The 23,229-nt window shown below is 48.5% G+C and overlaps 2 protein-coding genes across 5 annotated transcripts in view; one reads left to right on the plus strand and one right to left on the minus strand.

Moving 5' to 3' along the window:
- TFDP1 (transcription factor Dp-1) overlaps window positions 1-4,740 on the plus strand; it is a 58,879-nt gene extending 54,139 nt beyond the window's left edge. For 3 of the 4 annotated variants that reach the window (XM_050767028.1, XM_050767029.1, XM_050767030.1), the window contains exons 10-12: window positions 13-179; window positions 1,282-1,360; window positions 3,313-4,740. In XM_050767028.1, the coding sequence (XP_050622985.1) occupies window positions 13-179; window positions 1,282-1,360; window positions 3,313-3,460 (394 nt within the window). In that variant the 3' untranslated portion in view covers window positions 3,461-4,740. The remainder of the gene's footprint in view (window positions 1-12; window positions 180-1,281; window positions 1,361-3,312) is intronic. The other variant, XM_050767031.1, reaches the window with a different exon arrangement.
- Window positions 4,741-13,896: 9,156 nt separating this feature from the next.
- ATP4B (ATPase H+/K+ transporting subunit beta) lies at window positions 13,897-23,211 on the minus strand. Its single transcript, XM_050767045.1, has 7 exons — window positions 23,017-23,211; window positions 19,774-19,902; window positions 18,246-18,359; window positions 17,912-18,111; window positions 16,682-16,738; window positions 15,433-15,534; window positions 13,897-14,574 (listed from the first exon to the last, which is right to left on the minus strand). Exons 1-7 carry the CDS (start codon window positions 23,126-23,128, stop codon window positions 14,413-14,415), a joined length of 876 nt encoding a protein of 291 aa, XP_050623002.1. The 5' UTR covers window positions 23,129-23,211; the 3' UTR covers window positions 13,897-14,412.
- Between the last annotated feature and the right edge of the window lie 18 nt (window positions 23,212-23,229).

Genomic DNA, 23,229 nt, shown 5'->3' on the forward strand with positions numbered 1-23,229 from the left:
TTTCCCCTTCAGATTTGAGTATCTGTTTAATTTTGACAACACATTTGAAATCCACGATGACATAGAAGTGCTGAAGCGGATGGGCATGGCTTGTGGACTGGAGTCGGGGAGCTGCTCTGCTGAAGACCTTAAAATGGCCAGAAGTCTGGTCCCCAAGGCTCTAGAGCCGTACGTGACAGGTCAGCGATGCCCAGACAACCCGGCGTGGCTGTGTGAGGAATGGCTCCCAGCCTCGGATGGCGCCCTCCCCTCCCAGCTTGGGATGTGTCTTGCTGAGATTGGGCCCACGTGTGTAGGGCCAGGAGCAAAGACAAAGGGGCTATGAGGGGCATGGGGGCGGGGGTGTGGCTGGGGCGGGGTCCAGCCAGTGTCATCACCCACTGGATGTGGGGGCCTTGAGTCTGCAGGTGGCTCGTGTGGATTTCCCGTGTGGTTTGTATGAGGAGATGCTAAGTCAGGATTTTACCCTCCACGTAGGCCCAGAAGTAGAAGTTGACATTCTTTGAGAAGTGCAGTTGGATTGCTGATCCCACCCACTGATGGTAGCTGATTGGTCACTAGGGCAAAGTAACCAAGAAAAAGCATTTCAGAGTCATTGGCGTCCTGCTCCGGAGGGCCGGGAGCACAGGAGCTTTTGTTGAAGGAACTTTTTTTCTGTTCTGGTGAATTCTTTCCGTGGGGCCGTAGGGTCCCAGTCACTGACAGCAGAATGGCTTTAAGGTGAGAAATTGTGAAAGTGCCATATCTGCTGATCCTTCTCTTGTCAGGCTAAACTTGGGGTGTGGATTTATTCCCCGAGAGGGTCAGAGATTCCTCCCTGAGCTCCTAAACCACTCCAAATCTTGTGAAAATCTGGCTGGTCCATGTTGTCAGGTGACAGTGGGCTCCGGCCGCCCACATGGGCTGAGCCCTGACCCCGGCCTCTGTCCTGTGCTTCGTGGAGCCGCCAGAATGGGCTGTGGGAAGAGGGTTTCAGCTCGACACTTCATTCTGTTCTGTTTCACGATGGGTGTGATACTGATGCAGAAGCACACATGTGCCGTTTGTAAGTCAGTGTGTGCAGGTATTTATTGCAAGGCTGTCTGTGCCTTTTTAGAGAAGACTGCACAGCGGGATGTCCTGCTCCGTGGCACAGTGCAGAAAATACTGGACAAGTGAAGGATATCTGGAAGCTTCTCCAGCCGTCTGTCCTGTGGCGCTGCGTGTCATTTTGTTGGTGGCCTGTGCGTCTTGTGTTGTTTCTGTTTCATGACCATTCGCTTATTTTCTTTCCCTTTTCAGAAATGGCTCAGGGAACTGTTGGAGGCGTGTTCATCACGACGGCAGGTTCCACGTCTAACGGCACAAGGTTCTCTGCCAGGTGACAGTGGTTGAGGGTGTGGGAGAGGCATCGCCTAGGCCTCCCCCAGGGTCCAGGGGCCAAGGCAGGGCAGCCGTCTCGTGTGGCCATCAGGTCCGAGGCTGCTCCAATGTGGCTTGTCTGTCCAGGCAGTGGGGCCCTGCTGGCTTTCCCTGTGTGGCTTTCCCTGCTTGTCTCAGTTGGTTTTTGCTCACTAAAAACTAAAAGTAATACATGGTGGTGGATTTTTTCAAAGTATCACCTAATAAATAAAGTAGGAACGAAAACCACCCAAACCCTCCTGTCCTGGGCAGCCCAAGTAACATCAAGTATTTCTAGGTTTTTTTCTTCCATTTTTCAGAACACATCTGCAGTCACAGTGCACGTATTTTTCAGAACGGTCACAGTGCATGTATTTTTCAGAACGCATCTGCGGTCACAGCACACATATTTTGTTCCGTGCATTTTTCAGCTTACATTTTATTGTATTAATATATATAGTTTCTATGCTATTAAAGGGCCTTTATTTAAATAAATTTGTATTTAATCTATAACCTGCAATCCCATAGAGTAGAATGATGTCCCTAGGTATTGATCTTAGTGCTTCAAAGATAAATATACCTTTTATGGTAAATATTAACAAAACAATGATTTTATTAACTATTATATTGCATTGTGATACAATATATAGTATTACTTTATATTATAATCTTAATAAAATCTTTCATTAGAAATATAAGAACTTAGTAACCTATGGGTCTGGATAACAGGGCTCGACATAGTGAGTTGCAGTGCGCTTGAGCCTGCGTTGGGATGTGCTGTAGCCATGAGATGTAACAGGTGTGTCAGGCACGTGTAGCTTCCTGGCCAGCTCTGGAGGTGCAAAGCCAGCCTCTGCCAGCCTTAGCCTCCTCACCTGTAAGGTGAGACTGGTGATTGATGAGTTACTGATCTGTGGCAAGGATCAGTGAGATGGTGATGGAAGAAAGGACTTTGGTGACAAGCTTTTGACAGGCCGATTCTTGTAGCTGTGTGTGAACGTGTAGGGGTCCGTCTGTAAACATGTTTAACATGTTTAACGCTGGTTCTTCCATGAGGTGGGATACGGGTATTTTTAGGACTTTTATCATCATATAATCTTTTTATGGATGTGATTCTTCAGACTCGTCAGTTTTTCATAACAATAGAAACGAAGCTATTACCAAATACCAATTTTCAGAGTGGCATGATAGGACATATTATAAAAGTACCTCATGAAAGGACATCTAGGTAGTTCCCAGTTATAAGAAAAACTACAGTGTGCAGCTTTATGGCTGAATTTCTCACCATTCTGACTTGTTTCCAAGATACGGAATTACTTCATCAAAAGGCACATTGACTGATTTTTATTGTAGTGTTAATAAATACCATTAAAATGTATTAAAATATGTACATATGGGTTTATGTTAATTGAAAAACATTTTTAAATGTTAGGAATGTTGTGAGCTCTGGTTGGTGGTAGGTTTTTGTGGTGCTGCCAACCCTCTGGGTTCTCAGTCCATGCTGCCAGATTCGACCCATGCTCTGGACTTCATCCGGTCCTGCCCCAGGCTCTCTTTTTTCCTGTTGCTGGTTATGAGTGAAAGTCCTGGAGGGAGGGGTCTAATGGTTTTACAGTTTGTTCCCTCTGGGGCACTGCTCCTGATGGAATGATCAGTGAGGGAGAGGCAGCGTGTGACTGCTCGGCCTCCTGTTTCTGTTGTTATGGATGCCAGGAGACAGGGCTAGAAGAGAACCAGACAGGGATGGAGTGAGTGCCAGAGCGCTGGTGTGCTCTACTGCAGACACTCACAACCTCCCAGTTCTGTTTGTGTGAATGACAAAACCCACACCTGTGGGGCACTGCCTGTCCTTTGGCCACAGGCCCTCAGGCGAGGGGAGGCTGAGTGGGCTGCCCTGCACTGACCACCCCTCATCCGCCTCCTGCCTTGCAGTGACCTGACCAACGGCGCAGATGGGATGCTGGCCACAAGCTCCAATGGGTCTCAGTACAGCGGCTCCAGAGTGGAGACCCCGGTGTCCTACGTCGGGGAGGACGATGAGGAGGACGATGACTTCAATGAGAATGACGAGGACGACTGATGTCCTCCCCACTTCAAATTCAGCTTCAGGAAAACGTTTAGGAAAAGAAACTTTTTTTTTAATGTGGGTTTTCTGTTCCTTTTGGCCTACTCCCAAGAAGATATTGGTAAGCTATTGAATTTAGATATGCACCTCTAATAAGCAAGGATTGTTTCCCGTAGGATTAGGATGTGCTGTGGATGTGTGTTTTGATACCAGTGTGCTGATGCAGAGCGTTTATTTACTTTTTAGGATTTTGTGTTTTCATTTGCTATTTTTCTTTAAGTGCAGAGTTCATTTTTGCCCCTGAAAAGTTTTTGCTGAGTTTGCTGAAGAAATTGTATTTCATCCACATCCATGAAAATAAAACACCCTCCTGTTGTGGACGGTGAGCACCTGATGCCGCTTATTTGCCGTGAGTTTGGACGGCGCCCCTGATGCCACTTATTTGCCGTGAGTTTGGACGGCGCCCCCTGATGCCACTTATTTGCCATGAGTTTGGACAGCACCCCTGCTGGCGGATAGCGAGACTGTGGAGTTTGTTCAGTGGTACGGTGTCCAAGCAAACAGCAGAATTCGACTTTCTAAACAGCCCTAAGCAAACAGCAGAATTCGACTTTTTAAACAATAAACACCATCAACCTTATTGACTTTATTGTCCCTTAAATTATATTGACTGTTGTGATTCCATCAAGTTTATACACTCTTTTCTCTCCCTATTTTGCAGCAACAAATTGCGAAGTGCTTTTGTTTGTTTGTTTTTGTTTGGTTAAAGCTTATTGCCACGCTGGTGCGGCTATGGAGACTGTCTGGAAGGCTTGGAATGGTTTATTGCTTATGGTAAAATTTGCCTGATTTCTTACAGGCAGTGTTTGGAAACCTTTTATTATATAGTTGTTTACATACTTATAAGTCTATCATTTAAAGACATCTACTGAAACAAATGTATTTGTTTCATAAGCATCTTCCTGTAATCTATTATAAAATTGAAATTAAATATAGAGAATGTTTTAACAATTTTTTAACTCAAAATTTGTCAATCATTTTTAATAGTTCTTTTTTTATAAAAAGAAAAAGGAATTTAAGGACAGGCAGTAGTCTCTTTTAAAATTTATTCACAAAACCCATTAACTGCACAGTTGCTATTAGCTGCCTGTTCTAAAACGATAGTCTTTTTATTGAAACACAAATAAACTTTTCTGTAATATTTTATGGAATATAAAGAGACTTTAATTGTTTGACTTGTTTAACTTGGCACTGTTAGTTTTTATTAATAAAACGCGCATGGGCATTTTAAACAAGCTGTGTTTCTCTAATTCAGGATTATTATCTAGAAATTTGTCTGTCTTGTTGGTTTTACTTTATACTTGAGTGAGAAAGTAGGTTGTTAGGCCCAGACGCCTTAGGCCTGGGTGGTCCCTGTGGGTGTGAACCCCTTCCCCACCAAATGTTGTCTGAGGCACATCCTCTGGGAGCTTACCCTGAAGGTGGAAGGTGGCCAAGGGTGAAGGTCTTGGTGGACACAGGGCAAAGAGGCACCTTCCTTTTTGGTGCCTGTGGTGCAGAGAAAGATAAGCCAAGTTCCTTGGCCCTTTTTCACAATGAAAATTGAGACAAAATTTAAAAGTTTGACTTTGAGAACAAGAATAAAATTGAGAGGATTCTGGGAAGATGGCGGAATAGGAAGCACCAGGAATCTGGCTCCCCAGGTAGACGTCTACCTTGCGGGCAGGATCTGCCTGATGCAGCTGTTCTGTAACTGGAATCTACTGAAGGCTGAAAACTTTCAAGGGAGGCTTGGTCAGCACATTGCAGTTAATTTTGGTCCATTTCAGCTTTCTACCCCAACCCCTGTTCCTTCATTTTTCTCTTACCCCTTTTGGAAGCCAGACATTGAAGACTAGGATGTACAAAATCAACTGTATATACGGGGCTGCCCAGGGAGAGGCTCAGAAAAGACCCGAGAAGACCTTATGTTTACACCTCAGGCTGAACCACGGCACAGGTATAGCCTAGAGCTGTCAAAGAAACAATAAACACAGCAATAACAAAAATGGCAAATCCCGGGGAACAGGAGACCTCTTTTCAGAGTTTTACCACAGTAATAGATTCAGATGTCCAGTTTTCAACAAACAGTGACAAGGCATACCAACAAATAGCAAAGTATGGCCCATTTAAAGGGAAAAAAACTGTCCTTGGAAAGGATCTGCTGGCAGGTAAACTAGACAAATACTTTTAAACAACTGTGTCAAAGATGCTCACGGAAGCCAAAGAATATGTGCAGAAAGTCAAGAGAATGATAATAGAACCAAATGCAAGGATCATAATGAGACAGACAATCTGAAAAACCAAAAAGAAATTCTGTAGCTGAAAAGTACAGTAACAAATGAAAAATTCATCAGAGTGATTCAAAGGCAGAAGTAGCAAATTTGAAGACAGAACAATGGAAATAACTAAGTCTGAGGAGCAAAAAGAGAAAAGATTGAAGTGAACAGAGCCTATGGGGCCCGCGGGACACCCATCAGGCTGACCAGTGCACATGTTGTGAGGTCTGTGAAGGAGAAGAGAAAGAAAGGGGCAGAGAGAATATTTGAAGATAATAATGACTGAAAATGCAACAAGTTTAATAAAAGATATGAATATAAACATCCAAGATGCACCGTGAACTCCAAGTAAGATGAACTCAGAGATCCACACTGAGACACATTATAATTAAGCTTTCAGAAGACAGAGAAGATCTTTAAAGCAGCAGAGTAGGAGCAACTCATCACATACAAGTGGCCCCCATTAAAATTATCCACAGAGTTTTCATCAGAAACTGGAGGCCACAAAGCAGTGGGCCAGTATATTCAAACTGCTAAAAGAAAAACAATAAATTGGGTACCAGGAATCCTACAGCTGACAAAACTGTCCTTCAGTTAAGACAAGGTGAGGGCAAAATTAAGACATTCCCAGATAAACAAAAGCTGAGGAAATGTGCTGCCGCTAGACCTGCCCTGCAAGAAATGCTTAAGGGAGTCCTGCAGGGTGGAATGAAAAAATGGTAGACAACAGCTTGAAGCCAAACGAAGAATTCAAGATCTCAATAAAGGTAAATATATGGCCATTGTAAAAGCTAGTATTGTAAGAATAGGTTGTAACTCCATTTTTTTGTTTTTTACAGGATTAAGAGACTAATGTATTTAAAAGAAGTATTTGTTTTTGAACACACAATGTACTAAGAGGTAATTTTGTGGTATCAGCAACCTAAAGGGGTGGGAACAGAGCTTTAAAGGAGAACTGTTTATGCTATTGAAGGTAAGCTGGTACAAATTCATATTAAAGTGTTACAACCTTAGGATGTTAAATGTAACCACCACAAAGAAAATCACTATAGAATTTACAGAAAAGGAAATGAGAAATGAATGTAAACTTTAGCTACAAGAAGCCAACTTAACATAAAAGAAGACAGTGATACAAGAAATGAGAGGCAAGAAGAGCTAAAAAGCTATAGGGCATATGGAAAAATATATGCCATATAGCAAAATAACAAGTCCTTATCAGTAATTACTTTAAATGTAAATGGATTAAATTCTCCTGTGTAAATAGTCTCCAGAAGAGAGCAGTAATACCAAAGTAGACTAAATTTTTAAAATTACAAAAGACAAAGGACATTATATATTAATAAAAGCTTCAGTACGGTGAGAACATAAAACAATTAAAAACATTTACACACCTAATGACAGACCATCAAGATTCATGAAGCAAAAACTAACAGAATTGAAGTGAGAAATAGCTCTTTAATTATAGTTGGAGATTTCAATATAGCACTCTCAATCAGACAGAAAAACCAGGAAATAGAGTATACAGTAAGCCAACTAGATCTCAGACATGAATATACAGAACACCCACCCAACTACAGCATGCACACTCTTCCCAGGTTTCCATGGGACATTTTTCTAGGTACAAATTCAGTCTCAGTAGATTTAATAAGATAGATAACATGCCAAGTATCTTTTCAGACCACAGGAGATGAAGTCAGAAATCAGTAACAAGTAAAACTGGAAAATTAACAAAATTATGTAAATTAACCAACGCACTCCTAAACAATGAAAGAAGAACCAGGGGAGATTTTACAAAATACTTAGAGGACAATGAAAATGCCAAAACTTAAATGTGGCAAAAGCAGTGATAACGGAGATTTATAGCTATAAACGCTTACATTAAAAAACAAGAAAGATCTCAAAATCAATGGCCTAACTTTATAAGTTCAGGCATTAGAAAAAAATCTAAACCCATAGCAAGTAGAGGGAAGACAATTTAACAAAAATTAGAGCAAAGCTAAAATTAGAGAACAGAAAAACAATGGAGAAAATCAAGAAACCGAAAAGTGTGTTTACATCAATAAAACCGACAAATCTTTAGTTAGGTATACTAAGAAAGATTGACATTACTAAAATCAGAAATGAAAATGGGAACATTTCTACTGGCTCTACAGAAATAAAAAGGATTATGAGAGAATAATAGGAACAATTATATGTCAACATAAAAAACCTAGATGAAATGGACAAATTCCTAGAAACAAAACCTACCCAGATTTAATAAAAATAAGTAAAAATCTGAATAGACCTTTGACTAGTAAGGAGATTGAATCAGTACTTTAAAATCTTTCTCTGGACCTAGTGTCTTCTCTGGTGAATTCTGCCAAATATTTGAAGAATAACTACCAGTCCTCAAGCTTTTCCAAAAAATTGACGAGGTGGGAACACATTCTCATTCATTCTGTGAAGCCACCATTACCACCCCGATATCAAAGCCAAAGACACCACAAGCACAAAACACCAACATGCCTGAGGAGCAGTGATGCAGAAATCCTCAACAAAATACTGGCAACGTATTTAAAAGATTATACAACGTAAATACTAGCAGCGTCTTTAGAAGATTACACAGCATGACCTAGTGGGATTTATTTTTAGAATGCAAAGATATTTTGACATAAGAAAATTGATCATTGTAATACACACACAAACAGAATGAAAGCAAAAATCATGATCATCTCAATGTTGTTTTAAAAGCTTTTTTTTTTTTAAATTAGGGATGGAGTCTTGCTCTGTCATCCAGGGTGGAGTACAGTGGCCTGATCATAGCTCATTGCAGCCTGAAACTCCTGGGCTCAAGCTCCTACCTTATGCTCCCAAGTAGCTGGAACTACAGGTGTGTGTCACCATGCCAGGCTAATTTTTTGATTTGTTATCTTTTTGCACAGATAGGGTCTCTGTGTTACCCAGGCTGGTTTTGAACTCCTGGCTCAAGTGATCGTCCCACCTTGACCCCCCAAAATGCTTGGATTACAGGTGTGAGCCACTGTGTTCAGCTGTAATCATCACAAGTGATGTACAAAAAGTATTTTATAAAATTCAACATCCTGGCCGGGCGTGGTGGCTCAAGCCTGTAATCCCAGCACTTTGGGAGGCCGAGACGGGTGGATCACGAGGTCAGGAGATCGAGACCATCCTGGCTAACACGGTGAAACCCCGTCACTACTAAAAAATACAAAAAACTAGCCGGGCGAGGTGGCAGGCGCCTGTAGTCCCAGCTACTCGGGAGGCTGAGGCAGGAGAATGGTGGGAACCCGGGAGGCGGAGCTTGCAGTGAGCTGAGATCCGGCCACTGCACTCCAGCCTGGGCGACAGAGCGAGACTCCGTCTCAAAAAACATAAATAAATAATAAATAAAAAATTCAACATCCTGTTATGGCAAAAGGAACAAACTAGGAATAGAAGGAAACTACTTCAATATAGTTAATGCCATATATGAAAAACTCAAAGAGAACAAACATCAAGGTGAAAGACAAAGCTTTTCCTGTGAGATAAGGACAAGGCAGAGATGCCCACCCTGGCCTTTTCTATTCAACATAGTACTGGAAGTTCTAGCGAAGCAGTTATGTGAGAAAAATAAATACAAGGCATTTGTATTTGAAAGGAAGAAGTAAAACTATCTCCATTTGTTGATGTGATCTTATATGCAGGAAATCTGAAAGAATCCACTAAAAAACAACTAATAAGCAAGGCTATAGGTTGTAAAGTAAATATGAAAGTCATTTGTGTTTCTGTACACTAACAATGAAAATCTGAAAAGGGAATTAAGAAAAAATCCCATTTACAATAGCATCAAAATAATGAAATACTTAAGAATTAACTTGGAGGACATGAAAGACCTACAGAATGAAAATGACAAGACATTGCTAAGAAGAATTAACAAATGGAAACGCACCCCATGGCTATGTATTGGAACACAGTATTGTTAAGATGTCAACACTACCCAACTTAATCTGTAGATTACATGCAATCCCTGTCAAAGTCCCAATGATTTGTTTTTCAGAAATAAATCTCATCCTAAAATTCATACAGAATTTCTCAAGTGACCTCAGATAGCCCCAACAATCTTGAAGAGCAAAGCTGGAGGACTCATACTTCTGGTTTCAAAACTACAAATCTATAATAATCAAAACAGAGCAGTATTGACATAAAGAAAGACCTACAGACTAAAGGAATAGAATAGAGAGTCCTGCCAAACACCGTCACATACTTGGTCAAGTGATTTTTTTGACAAGGGAGCCAAGACCATGCAATGGGGAAAGGGTGGTCTTTTCACAAATGGTAATTGGAAAACTGATTTTCCATGTGCAAAAAAAATGAACCTGAGATCTGAATGTGAGGCTTAAGACCGTCAAACTCTCTGAAGAAAACAAGAGTGGCCGAGCGCAGTGGCTCACTCCTGTAATCCCAGCACTTTGGGGGCCGAGGCAGGTGGATCACTTGAGGTCAGGAGTTTGAGACCAGCCTGGCCAACGTGCTTGAAGCCAAAGGAAGAAATCAAGATCTCAGTAAAGGTAAATATGTGGGCACCTATAAAAGCTAGTATTGTAAGAGGTGAGTATTGTCAAGCTAGTACTGTAAAAGCTAGGTGAAACTCCGTCTCTACTACAAATACAAAAAACTAGCCCAGTGAGATGGCACGCACCTGTAATCCCAGCTACTCGGGAGGCTGAGGCAGGAGAATCGCTTGAATCCGGGAGGCAGAGGTTGCAGTGATTTGAGATCGTGCCACTGCACTCCAGCCTGGGTGACAGAGCGAGACTCTGCCTCAGAAAACAAAAGAAGAAAACAGAGCAGAAGCTTCATGGCATTGGATTTGGCAGTGATTTTTTTGGATATGACACCAAAGGCACAGGGAAAAATAGACAATGTGGACTTTATGAAAATAGAAACCCTTCTTGCATCAGAAGACAGTGTCAACATAGAAAGACAATGCACAGAATGGGAGAAAATGTGCACAGCCCCTGTATCTGGTAGGTAATTAATATCCAGGATATATAGAGAACTCTTAAAACTCAACAACCAACCAAACTGATTTAAAAACAGGCAAGGGCTTGAATAGGCATTTCTCCAAAGAAAAGTCTATGAATGGCTTGTAAGAACATGAAAGGGGCTCAATGTCACTATCATGAAGGCAACATAGATTAACCTATAAAATAGAAAATAAACATTGGCGAGGATGTGGAGAAGGCAAGAAGGCAGAGAGCCCTGTTACACTGTTGGTGGTGGTGTAAAGAGCCACAGCCACTATGGAAAACCAAATGTCTGTTCTTCACAGAATTAAAAACAGAATTACCCTATGCCCGGCAATTCCGCTTAGGGTATATACCCAGAGACATTTGTACACCCACGTCTACACGTACCACTATTTAGGATAGCTGAACAGCAGAGGCACCTGAAGTGTCCATCCATGGATGAGTGGACAAGCAAACTGTGGTTTGTACAGACAGCGAAATCTTAAATCTTTGGAAGGAAATCCTGTCATGCTACAAGATGGATGCCCCTTGAGGACGTTATACTATGTGAAATATGCCAGTCATAAAATACTTATATGAGGTACTTAGAGTCTTTGAATCATAGAGACAGGAAGTTGAACGGTTGCCAGGAGCTGAGGGAGGGGGTGGGGAATAAGTGTTGAATGGGACCGACCTTCTCTTTGGAAGGATGGAGAGGCCTGGAGGTGGATGGCAGTGATGGCTGCAGGACCCTGTGAATGTGCCCAACACCACCAAACTGTGCATTAAAAGTGGTTAAGATGGTAAATTTTATGTTATGTGTATTTTGCCACAAAAAAAATTGGAAAGACATAGAAGGTATGAAGGAGAGCTAAGTGTTTTGAGTTGGCTAAATCACTGAAAATTCCAATAAAAGACTAGTTTTAGAAGAGTCATTTTTTCCTAATCTTGAATTACATTAAGCATCTCAAGGGTTGTGGAACTTAATAAAACAGCGGGCAGTCGTGCCTCAGAGCGCTCCGTCTGGGTGCATGTGCAGCCAGCACCTGCTGGTGCACCGTGGCTTCCCGTGGCGAGCTTCCTGTGCCTGTGGTTCCTTCCAAGCCTTGGGGCTGAAACTAGGACTGGTGATTCTGAAGGGTGGGGCGGGAGCAGCCCCCGGCTTCATCAGGAAGGGGCTCTGATCGGGCACAGGGGTGCCCTGTGGGTGGGATTGCTGGAGCCCAGGAGTTCAAGGCCAGCCTGGGCAGCATAGAGAGACCCTGCCTCTAAAGAAAGAAGGGGGCTTTGGTGTCCATAGAGAGTCTGGGGAGGGAGGTGGAGGCTAGGGTTCTGTGAGGGCCTGGAGATGGGGGCTCTGGTTGGCCCTGGGACACGTGGCAGGCATGTTGGGTTCCAGCTGGGTGGACTTTGACAGTCGGGTGGGATGAACTCTCATGGCCCCACCGTCACTTTGAGGTGGTGTCACCTCTGACCTTCAGCATGGCATGACCTTACTGAGGTGACCCAGGTGTCCCACATATTAGCCTGAGTGTTGGTATCGGGAAAACTGATTTTCCATGTGCCAAAAAATGAACCTGAGATCTGAATGTGAGGCTTAAGACCGTCGAGGGCTGCGTTCATTGGAATATTCTGGTGTCACCGCCCACTTCGTTTCTGTGCCTGGCAGCGCTGTTTTACTCCTAGTTGGGAGCATGACCGCCTCCCGGTTCAGCTTCCTCCCGTGTCCCCAGTGAGCGGGGCGGCTGTCCTCGAGGACCCTGGGCTCGCAGACAACCTTGCTGGCACGGCCGCCCTTTCCCGCACTGCCTCGGGTCAGTCAAGGACTTGTCTTCTGCCTTCCGGGTTCCTGAAAGAGCGCTCCACTGACTTCTCAAAGGCAAAATTAAAACTCAGATTAAGTCTTTGGCGCGTAGCCCCTAATTTCCTTCCCTCTCTGTGAATCTTCACTGCCCAGCATAATGGAGCGTCCTGGGCTCAGGACCTGATTCCACAAGCTCCCACGCCTCCTGCAGGTACCTCGTCTTCCGCACTGGTGTTGCGCCACCGGCCACCGCCGCCCTGGGCCTCAGTCGTCCCGCCCTGCGCCTCAGACGTCCCGCCCTGCGCCTCAGACGTCCCGCCCTCCGCCTCAGACGTCCCGCCCTGCGCCTCAGACGTCCCGCCCTGCGCCTCAGGCGTCCCGCCCTCCGCCTCAGGCGTCCCGCCCTCCGCCTCAGACGTCCAGCCGCAGCTGTGCTTCCACCTTGTCTCCAGCTTGAGTGGCAGCCAGCGGCGTCAGCTGCACACAAGCCCCTCCCTCCAAGAAGCACAGACTGTGAGTGTGGCCACGTGTCCCATGAGGTAAACTCACGTCTGTGCCGAGACCTTTGCCAGCAGTTTTTACCGATGGAGTAAGCAGTGGAGATGCTGGGTACAGCGCCTTCCGTCCGTAAATTGATTTCGTTAACCTTACAACGTATCTGCAAGGTTTGTAATCTTTCTTCAGACACCGTTTTTCGTGGATTTTGTATCTACTGGGGGTCGATAGATTTCCACGTGTCAGTCGCTGTGCTTGGGGCCCTTTGGGCACTAACAGCCACGCTACTGAGCGTGTGGAACTGGGACCCAGGCCACACATCGCCGTCTGGGTGAGCAGCCCGTGGCCTTCAGTGGTGGAACTTGGACCCAGGGTGCACACCGCCGTCTGGGTGAGAAGCCCGTGGCCTTCGGTGGTGGAACTGGGGCCCAGGCCGCACAACACCACTTGGGTAAGCAACCGTGGCCTTCAGTGGTGAAACTAGGTCCCAGGCCTCACACCGCCGTCTGGGTGAGCAGCCCGTGGCCTTCAGCAAGAGCAGGTTTGCTTGTTTGGGAGAATGTTCTCATTTCAGTTTTCTGAAAGGGTTAGAGTTGCTAACTGGAAGAGAGACTTGTTCTTGGTGAACGAGAAGTGTGTTTGTAACTAATTGGGTTTTAAACTCCATCAGGTTGCCAACACCCTCACTCCCCACTGTTTGCCTCCCGGAGCTGTGAGCATCCTTAGGTGACAAACCCACACCAACATGGTTTTTGTAATTTCCCTGACTTGCAATTGAGACTTTTAGAATGAGATTTTTAAGGAAGTGTTTGGTTTAATTTTTCTCCCATATCAGGAAACACATGATTTTTTTTTTTACATACAATAAGAGTAACTTTAATGTATTTTATGTTTACAACATAGGAATTGCAATTTTAAAAGCAAGAATTCAGAATGTCATTAGTGTAAGCCGTGTTTCATATCAGTGCATTAATAGTTGTTATATTAATGTGGGCAGTTCATATTGAAGTGTAGAAAAATAAATTATAATAAGAAAGTGATGTCTACACAGGAGAAGACGAATTGTTTTTACAACCTGGTAAATTAGAGTTGCTGCCTTGGCGTTCCCATGTTAGCTGGACATTCTTATAGCAGCAAATTCCATTTAAAAACTGTAAGAATTCAAGAAGGAAGAACTGATACTCGCGAGCAGGCCCTTCACTGTGGGCACTTCTCTGGAGTTCCCACACTGACAACACCGTTGCTGCTCTAAACCACTTTGGGTATGATTTGGCAGGGAGCTGAGGGGCAAGGGAAGCCCAACCATGAGGGCGTCCATGAGCGACACCGCAGGCTGTGCCCAGGACCCCTGCGCAAACCGTTTCACTTCTCAATCTTGAGTTTGAACTCCACTTTCCCTTCATACGGGTCGTGAGGATTGTCGAAGGTCACGTGCTCTGCCATGACCTTGCACACAATGGCGACCTCAGCGTTCCAGGGGACATTGAGGAGCTTCGCGGCCACCAGAGGGTTGCTGTAGTGAGGCTGAAGTGGGAGTGAGGAAAGGACAGGTGTTTCAAAAATCTCTGAAGTTAAGGAGAGAAAACTAAGCAAGGGAAGTGTCAACAGTCAGGTTGGTGCAGAGGAGCAGCTCGTTTGTGTAAGACTGGTCGTGACCGAATGCATGCCCTGGAATTTGCTGAGATAACATCCCCTCATGTAAGAATGGAGAGCAACGGTCTTTAGGGGACAGACAATACCAGGAGTAAATTCAGCTACAAACTCTTATGATGATGAACATAAAAATGAAACAGGAAAAGCACGTGACGTGGAGGAAAGTCTCTGAAGTGGATATGCAGTTGTTTTAGAGGATCTGGGAAGTAGAAAAATTAGGCTGGGCGCAGTGGCTCATGCCTGTAATCCTAGCACTTTGGGAGGCTGAGGCAGGCTGAGTGCTTCAGCCCAGGAGTTCAAGACCACCCTGGGCAACATACTGAGACCCTTTTCTCTACAAAAAATACAAAAATTAGCTGGGCATGGTGTTGTGTGCCTGTGGTCCCAGCTACTCCAGAGGCTGAGGCGGGAGGATCACTTGAGCCCAGGAGGTTGAGGCTGTAGTGAGCTAAGATTGTACCGCTGCAATCCACCCTGGATGACAGAGCAAGATTCTGTCTCCAAAAAAAAAAAAAAAAAAAAAAAAAAAGGTAGAACAGTTAGAGTTGTATTTTCATGTTGCATGAAAGGAATGTTTCCAAGTAGATACAAGAACCTGGGCTTGGGAAACACGCAGACTGTTCACTTTTGTTTCATTTTTATACATGAAGGTGCTTATTGCTTTCCTTTGGCCAAGTGTGAGAGGACTCAATAGCTGTGGTGAGGGAAGCGTGAAAGGAAGGAACCTACCTGGGCTTTTTTCCCGTAATAAGGGAAGTAGTGCAGACTGAAGGTGCCGTTGGGAGGGTAGTACTCGACCTGCAGTGGCTGGCCGAGCTCGCGGGGCTGGTCCTGGGGAGGAGAGGCCACTGTCTGAGTCTGGTGGGAGCTGGTGTGTGCCCACGTCTGTGTGTTGCATTTGTGTGCATGTGTGCACATGTGCACTGTGTAGATGCTTGCATAAACGCTTTATTGCATAATTAGCATAAATCAGATGCAATCTTTATACTCAGTGTTGAGATCTCAGCAAGGATATGATTTGTTAGCATGCAAAATGCCCAGTGACCCCTCAATGTGTGCTTCTAACAACTTGAAGTGTTGGAAGGATGATGTAGGTGGGTGAAGCTGGGAGTCTGCTTGCTTGTCCACACTCGAGGATGGCCACTGTTCAGTGGCATGTGCTGCTTTGCCACAACTGGGTTACAAGTTGGTGTGAGAGGGACAAGTGAACACATGTTTTTGTGAGATTGGGGCCCTCTCATTTCAGAAGCAGAGACTTACTCAGTGGGTAGCTCAGGGTCATCAACAAACAGCTGAAGGGTGCTTTGGATCTGTTAGAATCTCAGGAGCCACGGTGTGGCTCAAATAAATTGAAAAAGGAAAAGCAAACCCCCGTAGCCCACACGGAAAGTGGAGGCTTCGAGGGAAGTGAGGTTCCCTCAGACACCCGAGTGGGAAGGCTCCACGCAGTAATGGAACCATGCTGTGAAACCTTTGCCTTTGGGTGTAATGGTGGAAGCAAACCTTAGAAAACATTTAATTTAAAAAATTTAGTTTTAAAAAATGTTGACTTAAAAAGCGGAATTAGCCTGAGATCAATGCCAACTCTTAGCAGTCTGTATACTAAACACAAACAACTGTAGCTGCTGGCAAGCTGGAATATTTTTGTAAAGAAGCACATAAAAAGAACAGAACTGGTAGATGTACATTGGTCTTTCCACATGGCCACCAAGCATTTTGAAACGTGCTGGTGATATGCTACTCAGATGCGTTTGGAAGCAAAATGATGAGAAAACAGCATCGTGTTTCCCTTGCTGGGTTTTTAACCCCCATGGTGGAACTCGCTGTGCTGATGGTTCGGTGGTGTTTACATCTGGCTTACGGGGCCGAGGCCTACATTCCTGGAGAGAACCAGGCGGGCCATGCCCAGCGTGAACCAACACGACCCTGACAAGCTCCTTTCCTGGGGCAGCCCTGCCCACCGTGCGGCCATACTCACCAGGAAGGCGCAGTCCACTCTGGGGGCCGAGCCGTTGCTGGGGAGGAACTTGACAATCTAGAAGGGAAAAGCTTGAGTGTGTCTGCTCCCCACCCCCACCACCATGTGAGGTGCAGCGGCACCCACCCGTGGAGCTGGGACCTGGCCAGCCCCAGCCTGGGCTTTCTGACCAGGACTGAGAAGGACCCTTGGTCTGGTTTGCGGCTTCCCTTGGAGGAATCCCCATAGGTGTCACTAACTCATCACTTGGAGCCACAGCCCTCCCCCAACCCACCCATTAGCAGGCCGCTTGGCCCAGGCTTCAGGAGGTGGCTGGCAGGTGGCAGAGCTGGGGCGGGGTGGTCTTAGCTCTCGAACTGTGTCCAGGTCTACGGTGGAGTGCTGAAACAGAACACGGGCCGGCCTGCCTCGCAGCAGGGCTGGGTCTGCCCACTGCTCTGCACAGCCATTCTGGAAAACTCTCTCTGGTCCACCCGTGCCTTCAGCCCCCTTCCTCACACCTCTTCCCTGGGCTTCTCCAGCCCCAGCCATCCCCTGCTGTGCTCCAAGGGTGGCAGCTGCCATGAGACGGGCACAGTGGCCACCACGCCCTGCTGGGACCCCCGTCACAGCCCCTCCATGCCAGCAGTGCTGAGACCCTGGCTGACAGAGGGACCCGTGAGGTGTGGAGGGCACAAGTGTACAGCCTGTTAAGTGGGAAACGAACAGCGCAGCTGCCCGGAGGCCTAGCACAGAGCTGCTGATTGGTCCATGGAGCGGTGGCCCCAAGCCCTCTGCCTGGCCAGGATCTGCCCTGCTCAAGCCTGGCTCAGGGGTCACCTCCCCATACCCCTCGAGGGGCCCCTGGTCCCATGTTGGAAGCCTCTGCTTTAGAAGGTGCTAAACCCCTCCCAGTCCTGACTCCAGAACTTGAGACCCGTTTACCTGGCCCTGGCATCTCTGGCCGCCCTGAAGGGGGCCCTGGCCTCACAGAGACCCCTGTTCACGTGTTTCCACGTGTTTTAGAGGACCAGCTATGTGCTGGTGTCTGACGAGTGGTTTTAAATTTGTGTCTAAGAGCCAAACGGGACAGGTGTGTGCCAAACCAAGGTACAGGGTGGTGAGGCCGGAGTCCTTGTCCCCGCTTGGGCAAGCCCCGGTCGGGACACATGTGCTCCTTGTGGTGGGGATGAGTGAGAGGCCCTGACCGCACTGTTGTAGTGGCGCCGGAAGGAGACCCTCGGTACTCACCCTGTTCATTTTAATAATAAAACACGGCTTTCCTTCTTCAAAGCCGAAGTTGGGATCCGCCAGGCCTGAGCAGTTCTGCAGCATATCTGCCATGAACTTGCAGGAGAACTTGGTGTGGTTGGGAGCGGAGAAACTCTCCTGGAAGAAGTACTGCTCGGAGGTGCAGTTGATGCTGTCCTCCTGGGCTGCTGGAGAGTAGCCTGCGGATGGATGCACCTGCCAGCCCTGTCCTGCTCTGGCCCTGATGCCCGGCTGTCCCCCGGGAAGGCCTTGAGCCCTGAGTGCCAGTTTCTTATAAAAAAAGTCGCAGCTGTGGAGATGTTTCACACTTTACCTGCTAGGAAGGTGTGGAGAGTCTGTGTGAGGTCTGCCCAGGTTCTGTTATCAGAGACGTTGTAGACAATTTCCCGGCCTTTCTCCCCGTAAATATCCGGCCTTAAGGTTACCCCTGGAGAGACAGACCTTTGTGTTTAGTGTCTCCAAATGCTCACCACTTTTAAGCCATCAGTTCTGAAGTGGCTGAGGATACGCCCGAGGCTGTGGCCCAACCCTGGAGCCTCCTCGGAGTAAACTTGTCTGCAGCACAGGAAGGAAGGACCCCCAGGACAGCACGGTTAGAATGTGGCCCGGGGCCCTCCTGGGAGTTGCCCCGGCTCTGCCTGGGGTGTGAGAGGCCCTGAAACCTGGCTGGCTGCTGTGGTGGGGTTGGCGGGGGGTGGTGGCTGGCTCTCTCCACTGGGTGCCTGCTCTGTTAGGTGATGACTAATCCAGAGGCTGCAGCTGGGTTTCTATGTAAAATTGTATTTGAACACACATTAGAAAAGTCTTCACTGGTTTTGGTTAAGAACAAAAGTGGTCTAACAACGTGTTAATTGTAAAACTGAATATCAGGATGCACACAGCAGGGAGTTAAACCCAGACCCGTCGACTTTCCCAACGTGAACTGTCAAATGTGCATCCTTTACACACTATCCTGTTTCTGTGGAAACACAGAAGATGCAGAAACGTGTGTTTGCTTCAGGTCCTTAGGACCAGCCCACCATCCACACGCCACTCGCTTCCCAGTGGCCACGCACGCTACACACTTCCACTTCCCATGCGATTGGGAGCCTCTTTTTCTGTCATTTTGCGTCAACTCACCTCATTCTTTCCATAAATGCGGTTTCATTGTGTGAAGCCTGCAGTTTGCTTAGCCGATCCCCTGTGGATGCTGCTGGCTTTATATTTGAGGCTAGGTGTTGCTGTTTTGTGGATGTTGTTAGAATAACATCTATACATGGTTTAAAACAAAAGCCTTCAGCAGGGTCTAAGGGAAAAGGAGGTTCTGCACTTGCTCTGCACACTGACGGGGACGTCTGTTCTGTGGCCTCTGACAACTCGGATGCCTATTCCTCTGTTTTTGCACCCTGCTGATGTGTAGGTGACCAGCGGGCTCTTTTCTGCTGGTCTCCCAGGTGTGCGCCTTGGAAACCGTTTCCTGTACATCCTTGCAGAAACATTCCATGTGCATATCCGAGCGTAGGAAGTAAGTGGATGGAAAAACTTGTCTCTATAACAAAACCCTTCTGTTTCATAATTAAAACTAAAGCCAAAGTCAGATTTTATAATTTGGGGTCATTTTCCTCATGGAAAGAAACTAAGGGGCCACTTAGGCCTTGGGGCTGCTCTTAAAGCTAGTTCGGGGGCTGGGGGCCGCCCTCGGGGGCACCTGCTGGGGTGTGTGGCTCACCCTGGGGCTGCCGGGCTGGCCTCTCTGGGCTTCATTTCTGGGAAAGGCACGGGTCCCCCTGGGCATCTCCAGAGCCCAGGAGGCAGCAGCCTAGCCCGTCACATGGCATGGGGGCAGCATCTCCGGCACTTACCTGGTGACCGTAGCTGGTCTTGGTAGTCGGGCGTGTACGGGTCAACCGTCTGCATCAGCACGTAGAGGCACAGGGCGAAGAGCCCAGTCATCACCACGTAGAAGGCCACGTAGTACAGGCTGATCCACACTGCGACACAAGGCAGGCACAAAATTTACCACGTCAGCCATTTTAACACGCACAATTCGATGGCCTTGAGCGCGTCCATGATGTAGCGTGACCATCTTCCCTACCTAGTTCCAGAACATTCTCTTCCCCTAAAACAGAAACCCCGTCCCCACCGTCGCTGCACTCCCCTCCCAGCCCTGCACCACCGGCCACGTTCTGCCTCTGCGTTTGCCTGTCTCGATGTCCACGTAGGCAGAATCCTGCGACCCGAGGCCCTTGCACCCAGCTGACTTCACTCCAGCTGCTGTTCGAGATGTGTCCAAGGCTGCGCCACCATCCCAGCTCCAGCAGGAGCCAAGGGCCCTCTGAGAGGGGAGTTCTGGTTCTCCCCATCACAGAAAGGGAAACTGAGGCAGAGAGGTGAGGTCCTGCCCATGGTGACCTGTAGTGTGGCCTGGAAGCGCATGGCCGGCCCTGCTTCCACAAGGACATCAGGAAGAGGAAGGGAGGCCCTGGAGATGGCTCTTCTCAGAAGCAGGGGTATCCACGGGCACTGGCCACTCAGGGTGTGGCTTCATCTCATCTGCTTCTGAGACCCTCCTGTGAGCTTCCCCTCAGAATCAGAGCCTAACGGAGGTCACCGTCCCCGCGGCCATGGGCGGCTCCTGGACACAGGCGGCTCCTGGATGCTGTCTTGTCTCTGTAAATTCGCCTGTGTGGATCGCCGCAGGCATTTGCACGGAGACACCGCCAGGAAGAAGACGGCTGTGTGTTTGCCACGGCTTTTCTCTTTCTGGGAAGAGTCTGTAATGAACTGGGCCTCCTCCTCCTCTCCGGTGATGTGACATGGATTCTGCTTAGTGAGCTGTTCTCCAGTGACCCAAAACACAACCAAAGAGCGGGACCAAATCAGAGAGAAGCAAGGGAGAGTGGGGCCAAGAGGCCGGAGCTCTGAGCTGTGATGAGAGGCTGTGGCCTGCGGACCGTGTGTCCTTTTCTGGGGGGGCCCCTCCTGTGAGCTGAGACAGCGCAGGTCTCTGAGCCAGGTCCCTTCAGCACCGGCTGGGCTCAGGGCTGGGTCTTGCTCACCTGGCATCCACTTTGAGTCCCTCCTTTCCCTGCCGGGCGTCCCTGGTAGCAGCATTCTCGTGTGGCAGGGGCCTGTGGCCACCAGCAGCTTGGCTTCAGTCTCCAGTTTCGAGTTTCCAGCTTCAGCAACGTGGGACCAGTGGTGGTGGAGAGGGTTCTGTTCTCTCACTGGATCATGCCTGGCACCTCCCTGGTGCTGGCCCTGCAGGTCTCTGCCTCAGTGTTCTCAGGTCACTCCTGCTGTGGCTTCTATTTGACTTGGCCGCCTGCCCCCCAGGGACCTACGCCGTGAAGGCAGAGGTCTCCGTTTCCCCGCTGCGGGTCCTGTGGGGCTACCCTGGGGCCTGTGGTGCACAGTGGAGACGTGGGCGGTGCGTGTCTCCCCAGTGGCTGCCGACCCGCTTCATGGCGATTCTCAGCTCCACCAGGTGGCTCAGCCCTGCCTCCCAGCTAGGAGCCCGAGGTTGGCCAGGCTGGGCCCAGGCTCAAGTGGGCTGTGCGTCCTGGACTTCCTGGGCCCCCGCTTGCACCACGGTGTTCAGGGCACACTGCAGTGCACAGGGGAGGGGTTGGGAGGTGAGAGTCCCATTCCCACCAGCTCCCGGGGCCGGCCAGATGCTGCTCACTCTGCTTCTCTCACACCTGCACTTGTCCTCCCATTAGTAAACATAACGTGTCCTATTCCTTTTGTTTTTGTCATTTCACTTGAATTGTGTTTTCCCGGGGCCCTAAGACTTTCTTATACTTAAACAGAGGCCACGTCTACCAACCAGGCAGTGAGACCATTCCGGAAGGTTCTCTGTGGTCCTGCAGCCAGGAGGCGGCACGTGGGAGTCTTAGCATCTAGAATGGCTCAGAAGATGGGGCTTCCAAGGGCCTGGCCGGCAGCCCCCGGCCCAGTCCCCACCCTCAGCTCCCTCCCCAACCTGGTCTCCTGCTCTGCTGCCCCGCCTGGCCCAGGAGGCCCTTCCGCCTCCACCCCCGCCCCCGGTCCCTTCGTCTTCAAGAACGGGGTATTTGTTCTACTTCAAATGCACTGTGGCTCCAGTGGGCTCTGGTGCCCCTTGATACTGCGGAGCCTCCAGCGAGGGCCGCGGCCTTCACCAGCACTGCGGTGAGTGTGAGGGGCTTGGCGGTGTGTCGCGGGTGTTCCTGCTACCTCTCAGCTACACGTACAGGTGGGACAGGCCTGGGGCTCTGCATTCCCACCTCGGCGCTGGGACCCCCAGAGCCAGGTACCATGGGGACTGAGGAGGGCCCAACCTTCCCTGGGAGCCAGGGCTAGCACCTGGCCAGACAGTGCAGCTGCATCTGAGGCTCAGGGGTCACCAGGGGAGGTGGGAGCGGGCAGGTGCTTCCTCCAGACTCTCCCGTGAGGGGTGAGGGCATTTCCCGGAACGGGTGTGGTAGTCCTGATGTAGAGGCAGATGCTTCCACCGCCTGTGTGGCCTTGGAGGCCCAGGCATCTGCTTTCCTCCCAGGAGGGCCAGGCCGCCCGCACCTCTGCACAGCCACAGGGACAGGACCCTGCAGGGCGGACCTCACACAAGGCACAGGTGCTACAGGCTGAGGCAGGCCTGGTTTACTCCCCACCTCCGCATCTGGATGCCAGCAGGTGTCCCAGAAAGAGGGGCTGGCAGCTGCATCTCGGCAGAGCCCCGTATTCAGGTTATTGAGTGAATCTGTGTGACCAAGGAATCGCCATGGCCACCTTTCACATTCTTTTAAAAATGATTCACTGGAAACATACTTTTAAAATGCTGTTGTCAGGCATATGGCTGGAATTTGGGGCCAGTCTGTGGATGCCCTCCACTGGCGTTCTGCAGTCGGGGCTCCAGGTCAACTCAGCCTTCAGGATGCTCTGGGGACCCTCACTTTCCCTGGGAGGCCAGTGAGGCCCTGGCCAAAGCCCATCCATGCCATCCGGGCAGCATCTGGGTCTCACTGTCAGGGGCCCTCTGCTCCCCTCCTCCTGAGCTCACCTGGAGGCCACGTTCTCAGAGCAGCCCCCTCCATGCACCCAACCGGCCCACCCCCTTCACGTACCCCACCGGGACAGGGTGCGACCCAGCATCTGCCCCGTGTCCGGATTCCAGCAGTAGTGCTGGAACTCCTCCATGCGCTGTCCGCACGTCTTCTTCTCCTGCAGTGCCGCCATCGTCCCTGGCCTGGGAGCCTCCCGCCTGCTCCTTGCACCCCCTACGCCCTGACTGAGACCAGACACCCGCCTCGGCTTTATAGTTTCCTCTGCCAGAGGTC

The sequence above is a fragment of the Macaca thibetana genome, chromosome 17 (assembly GCF_024542745.1).
Source record: "Macaca thibetana thibetana isolate TM-01 chromosome 17, ASM2454274v1, whole genome shotgun sequence".
Classification (NCBI taxonomy): domain Eukaryota; kingdom Metazoa; phylum Chordata; class Mammalia; order Primates; family Cercopithecidae; genus Macaca; species Macaca thibetana.

Excerpts from the sequence above, each read along its gene's own strand:
- ATP4B (XM_050767045.1), bottom strand. The coding sequence starts at position 23,128 with ATGGCGGCACTGCAGGAGAAGAAGACGTGCGGACAGCGCATGGAGGAG. Across the intron at positions 19,903-23,016 it reads TCGCACCCTGTCCCGGTGGG|TGTGGATCAGCCTGTACTAC; the intron begins GTACGTGAAGGG and ends CTTGTGTCGCAG. Across the intron at positions 15,535-16,681 it reads GAGTGGACTGCGCCTTCCTG|GACCAGCCCCGCGAGCTCGG; the intron begins GTGAGTATGGCC and ends TCTCCTCCCCAG.